This window comes from Notechis scutatus, chromosome 3 (genome assembly GCF_049901735.1).
Source record: "Notechis scutatus isolate UNSWTSFEM ecotype Mainland chromosome 3, rNotScu1.2, whole genome shotgun sequence".
In the NCBI taxonomy this organism is placed as follows: domain Eukaryota; kingdom Metazoa; phylum Chordata; class Lepidosauria; order Squamata; family Elapidae; genus Notechis; species Notechis scutatus.
The window spans coordinates 87,031,667-87,037,666 of NC_142011.1; the positions used below are offsets into that span (position 1 = coordinate 87,031,667).

The window sequence follows — 6,000 nt, forward strand, 5'->3', positions numbered from 1 at the left end:
CTGATTGCTTATCCAAATACTAATCAAAAATCCTGCTTAGCTTAGGTTCAAAACCCAGACAACATCAACCAGCTATTGCCATTTGCTGAGGCCAGGATGGCAATGATCACTTTTCCTTACCCTCCCCTAGAAATTAAGCTACTATTATGATCCTGTTGTTACTTAAAGAAGTTTATTTATCTTTCTGTTTCACTAGAACCTACAACAGGCCTTGGAGCAACCCCCAGTTCCCACAAATTTATTTTAAAACCACTGTACCATGCAAACAAAATTCTGACAGAATGTTATGCCACTAGCATCCCAGACTAGAGAAGCTAAAGTGTTTTGTTTTGTTTTGTTTTTGCAACATACCAGAATGCATATTTAATGGGCATTAGTGATATTTAGCAGTCTGATGGCAAACTATTGTAGAGCAGTCTTGGGGCTTTCAGTGGCTACTGGCATCAAAGGAGACTGTTTGGTTCAGCTTACCAGCAGATGTTGACAGATAGACAGGGTGGAAGGGCAATGCTTACAAGAGGAAAGGGAATGCAATGGGAACATTTTACATGTTTACAGACGCTTGAACTGAGAGCAGGGGAAATAAATAAATAAAGTTTACATCGAATAATTTATCCCCATGTTAAGAAGGGGGAAAACGGTGAGAAAACACATCTCAGAGGAAACTGGTACTACCTCTTGCTTGACATAAAAGATGCAAACTACGGGGGGGCAGATATAAAAAGTCCTCACACCTCTGTTAAAATGCCAGGATTTTGAGATGTAAAAAAAAAAAAGTCAGACTAAAATGAATCACTTCAGAATTCTTTTCCTCCTTTAATATAACATATAAGCTGTACAATTCAGTTGAAAAACAAACTGAATCTTTTAGTGGAAAAAATGAATGAAAAATTAGAATAATGTTACATTTCAAAAACATGGCATTTTAATAGGGGTATATAGACTTTTTATATCCCTTGTATATAGCTAAAAAGGGGAAAGCAAAAAAAAAAATATGAAGGAGCTGGTGGTATTTCCAAAATATGTTTCAGAACTTATCCTCCTGATCAACGACTAAGCTGATCTAAAACGGCTAAATGAGGTTTTACAATGCCAGTCATTCCTCATAAAATATGATAGATTATGTATCTCTTACATTGTAACTCTAAGAGCACCACCCCCATAAATATTTAAAAAATACAACTCAAATAGTCCTCATTTATTGATCACCTTGTTTAGCAACTGTTTGCAGTTACAACCATGATGAAGTAATCAGTCGTCCCATTTTTAACCTTTACAGGTCTGTATAGAAAACTGAAGTAAGATCATAACTAGAGCCACACTTTCACTTAGAGACTGATTTGCTTCATGACTGAGTTGCTGGTCCCAACTGTAGTCACTAAATAAGGACTATCATAGTTGTTCACACACAGAGTCTTTCCAACGGTGCTTTCCAATTTGCAGAAAACACTGCAAATCCATCAGTGGCAAACAGTAGCACCAATGGTTCCAATTTTAAAAAGCCATTGACTAGAAGGAGAGTGCAAGAGCAGGGAAAACAGCTTTACTTCTTATAGAAATCTCACTCCTTTCACCCCAGAAGGCAATCCTGCCATCCATGGAGAGATTGTGACCTTCTCTATGTAATTAAATTAAATTGAATTTTTACAGCCCTAATGCCAGATACAAACAAAATATTGAATAAAAGTAGTATGACAGATACACAGACGAGAGAATGTGTGTGTGTAAAAGAAAAACAATACATATAATTGAGTCTAAAAATAATTAAGAGTATATAGTAGTTATTAAAATAAATCCAAATAAGATACTCTTATGAGAACTTCCAATCCTAAGTAATAGTACCGCATATCGTACAAATGGTAGCCGAGAATTGGGGGACTTTAAGGTTTTTTTCTAGTCCTTGTCTGACAGTAGCACCATTAAATAGAAATCGCTCTCTCTACCTGGGAATTTCTTCAGGACAAAGTATTAAGGATCTGTCTAGAGTCCTTGTATTAGGTGCAGTGTAACAGAATCTGTCCTATAGTTTCTATTGAACTCTTCTTGCCTTCAGATGTTTTAAGTGCTTTAGCACTGGAGGTTTTAAAGAAAAAACTGGAGAGCCACCTCTCTGAAATGGTACAGGGTTGGACTACAAGACCTCCAAGGTCCCTTCCAGCGCTATTCTGACTTAACCTATATAATTTAAACTCCCTTTTCCTTTCTAAATGGGTCAGAACCTAGCTCAAAAATGGAGCTCCTTCAGCTTCAAATCACTGATTCTTCAGAGGGAATTCAAATCACCCCACCATACAAAGAATCACATGCCAATTAGAGAGAGAAACGGGGAGCACGTTTGGGATTTAAAAAGAAAATAATTATATTTGTATGTGCAAAACTGGATGCAACTGCGGATGTGGCTCTTGTGAGGAGGTTTCCCCAACTGGCTAACTCGACCTCCCAATATCCCCACATCCCGGGTTGCAGATGGGGCAGGAATATCACCAGCCACGATATCTGGGGTGGTGAACCTTGTTTTAGGGGAGCCCCTGGCTCTTTTTTCCACGAGACAAAAAAAGCAAGAGGTTTTTGCACGTCACGATGAGGATCCAGGTAAAGGGGGCGACGAAGAAATCGCCCCAGAGGCCACCAAGGGCAAAGCAATCACCTGACACTTCCAGCACCTCGCATTCTTCCCGCCCACAGTAAATAGCAGCAATGGCAGACAGCTCCTCCAACGCTAACGCCGACATGGCGGCAAGGCGACTTCTCGCTGTCGCCCCACGCCGGTCGCCTAGGCAAAGGCAGCGCTTCCACTTCCGCCCGCGGGAAAAGACAGAGCGAGGGAAATAAAACATATATCCCCACCAGGGGGCGCTGTGCTTGCTTTCAGGGCTCGGGCTCCCGAACGGGAAGAGCATGTTTCAAATGTCTTGTAGCTGTAGATCGAGTCCCACGTGGCAAAACAACCGCAGATTGCAACTGGATCACGTTAATCCCCACTGAGGAGCTCCCCAGAGAAGAGATGAGACGAATTATGAATTCTACGTTTTGCAGAAGTCTACGGATCCTAAAGCAACAGAAAGCAACAGAGTGGTCAATGTCTGGAATACTCTACCTGACTCTGTGGTTTCTTCCCCAAACCCCAAAAACTTTAACCTTAGACTGTCTACTATTGACCTCACCCCTTTCCCAAGAGGCCTGCATAAGCGCACCAACGTGCCTACCATCCCTGTCCTATTGTTTCTTTTATTTTTCTTATATGTATCCATGTATTCATAACTATGTTTTTACTTATACCTATTATCTTGTAAGCAATTGACAAACCAAATAAAATTAAAAAATAAATAAGTTTTGTCTAGTGGCACCAGGCTAGAGAGCGGGAGACTGGCGATTTCAAGTTCTGCCTTAGCCATGAAAGTGGGCTGAGTGATTTTGGGCCAGCCACCCTCTTCTCAACCCAACCCAGCTCACAGAGTTGTTGTTATTGTTGTGGTGGTAGGGAAAATAGGAAGAGAAAGGAGTATTGTGCGTGTTTTCCACCTTGCGTTATTTGTAAACATAATAAAGGTGAGGTATAAATGAATGAATAAATAAATAAATAAGTTGCAAAGTTTGATAAACACTGCTTTAGTGCATCGGTGACTTACGACCATTTTTCATACTTACGACCTTTGCAGCATCCTCACAGTCGCATGATCAAAATTCGGACGCTTGGCCACTGATTCATATTTATGGCCATTTTTGTGCCCCAAAAGGTCATGTGATTCCCTTTTGAGACCTTCGAACAAACGAAGTCAATGGGGAAACCAGATTCACTAAACAACTGTGTTACTAACTTAACAACTGCAGTGATTTCCCTTAACAACTGTGGCAAGAAAGGTCTGTTGGAAGCAATATCCTTCTGGGTTCAGTTCCAAGTGGGGAAAAAGACACTGGAAACATGGAGGCTGTTTGGGAAGATGGTTTAATGGTGGACAGGACCACATGCCTTGGAGCTCCTGGGCAAAAAAGGGAAGAGATACTGAGAGTCCTTTGGTTTCATACCCTCTGTTGGGCCTCACCTTAGTGTTTCCTGTTCCTGTGTAAGAAATGTATCCCATTGGCTGTCAGACTCCCAGGGGCAGGGATCTTAGCTAACCTTGTCTGGACCACATGGCTTCACCTGAGTGCTGGCTAATACAATCTTCCAAGATGCCATGTGGTGAAATGAGTAATCCTATCATTTCCTGAGGACCAGGTCTTAATCTCATCAACCTGGAACTGAAGGGGCTGCAGGAAGCTGCTTTGTCTTTAAAACATGTTTCTCCTTTTCTCATCCAGGGAAATATAATATTCTGCCTTTTTAATATTTGCTAGAATATTTCATTCTTCTAGGAGAGGGGTGGTACTAACTTTCTACAGGTCGTAAAAGGGAAAAACTCATTTAACAAATTTCTCGGTGAACCACAAAAAAAATTGGCCTCAGTTGTAGTCATACCTGTATTCTTTATTTTAGCATCTCCTAATGAGGTTCTTGAGAGGTGTTGGACTACATAATATTTCAAACATCCAATGCAGCTGGATTATGGCTATTGTAATCCTACCCATCTTTGGGGGAGGGGAGGCTGGAATGATGCTTTAGAATAATAGGATTAGTACATGAGATATGTTCAGATTTCATCTATGCAAAGTAGATGATCTTTCTTTAAAACCTGGCTTTCCCTGGACCACATCTACCTCACAGGGCTGTTGCTGAAAACTATCCTCATTCTGTTGGATGAAGAGGAAAAGAAGCAGGCTGGAATCTTAAACTAGCTGTTGTTGGGAGGACGGGAAATTAAAAGGATAATGTTCATGAAGTGTTGCTAATGCATCAAGGAAGTTGAAGGCTGTTTGGAAAGTGGAACAATATTTGCTGGTTGAGCAAGGAGACAGCAAGGAGCCTGGGCGTGGCTTAGCTCAACTGGTCTGTACTAAAGCCAGTTGCTGCTATGTAACTAAAACTGAAACTCCTCTGCTTGTGTTTTGCATTTGGAACAGATTTCTTTTCGTGGGGGAGGGTAGAACTCCTTAGCATCAGAGCGTGTTAATAATAATATATGAAATACTAATGCTCTGGTGGTCGTTCTGAAAAATCTTAGCATCTAGAAGCCAAGAGGAACATACATGCCAAATTTCAAATTTGTAGGCTTTACACTTCTGGAGATTTTGTGATGATGCGTGACTGGTATTTTGCTTAGATAGATAGATAGATAGATAGATAGATAGATAGATAGATAGATAGATAGATAGATAGATAGATAGATTACAATGTCACTGAGAAACATGACTTATGGTCCTTGCACATACGACTTTCGCAGCATAAGTGTGGTCACGTGATCAAAATTCAGGCAACTGGCATGTACTTTCAACAGTTGTGGCCTCCCCACCAATACGATGTGATAGGCACCACTGAAACTTGATGCAATGGTGATCTCGATTGGCACACAACACCGTAAAATTACAATTATTCAACAGGAACAGAATGGAGGTGTTGCGTTGTATACAGATAAAAATAGGCAGGAACTGGAGAACTTAAATCCTGTTTAAAGTGTAAGAGTGATACATCAGAGTAAGAGTGATACATCAGTATGGATTAGTTGGGCAGAGAGAAGGTAGAAATAGAAGTTGTTTCTGTGTCACATGAACAATTCAGAAGTTGATGTAGGAGTAAGTAGAGTTAAGTTTGTAGAACAGGAAACACAAATAGTAAAACCATTCATCTTCTGTATAAAAAAGAATTGAAACTTTCACGACAAACTTTTTTACTGTTGCATTCCTGCTTTTCCTTTCTGTCCTTTCAAGTTTTTTTTTTAATACATTTCAATATTTTTTAAACCCAGTCAATGTAAATGTCTTTTAAACTGACACTATCTAAAAATACTGAGGTCCCTGTGCGTAAGTTCCTGCACTATGACATTTGGAAGTCATCAAATGAGACAGCATAATGTCAGTTTGATATTTGTCACCCTATGCAAATATCAGCTTCATGTCAAAGAT

General features: G+C 40.1%; 1 protein-coding gene across 9 annotated transcripts in view; it reads right to left on the reverse strand.

The window, feature by feature from the left end:
• Positions 1-2,791, reverse strand: part of RWDD3 (RWD domain containing 3) — a 72,807-nt gene extending 70,016 nt beyond the window's left edge. For all 9 annotated transcript variants that reach the window (XR_015748659.1, XR_015748660.1, XM_087960640.1 and 6 more), the window contains exon 1: positions 2,648-2,791. Coding sequence is in view for 7 of the 9 variants with exons in the window: in XM_087960640.1 (XP_087816766.1) it covers positions 2,648-2,732 (85 nt within the window). In the remaining 2 variants the exon portion in view is untranslated. The remainder of the gene's footprint in view (positions 1-2,647) is intronic.
• Between the last annotated feature and the right edge of the window lie 3,209 nt (positions 2,792-6,000).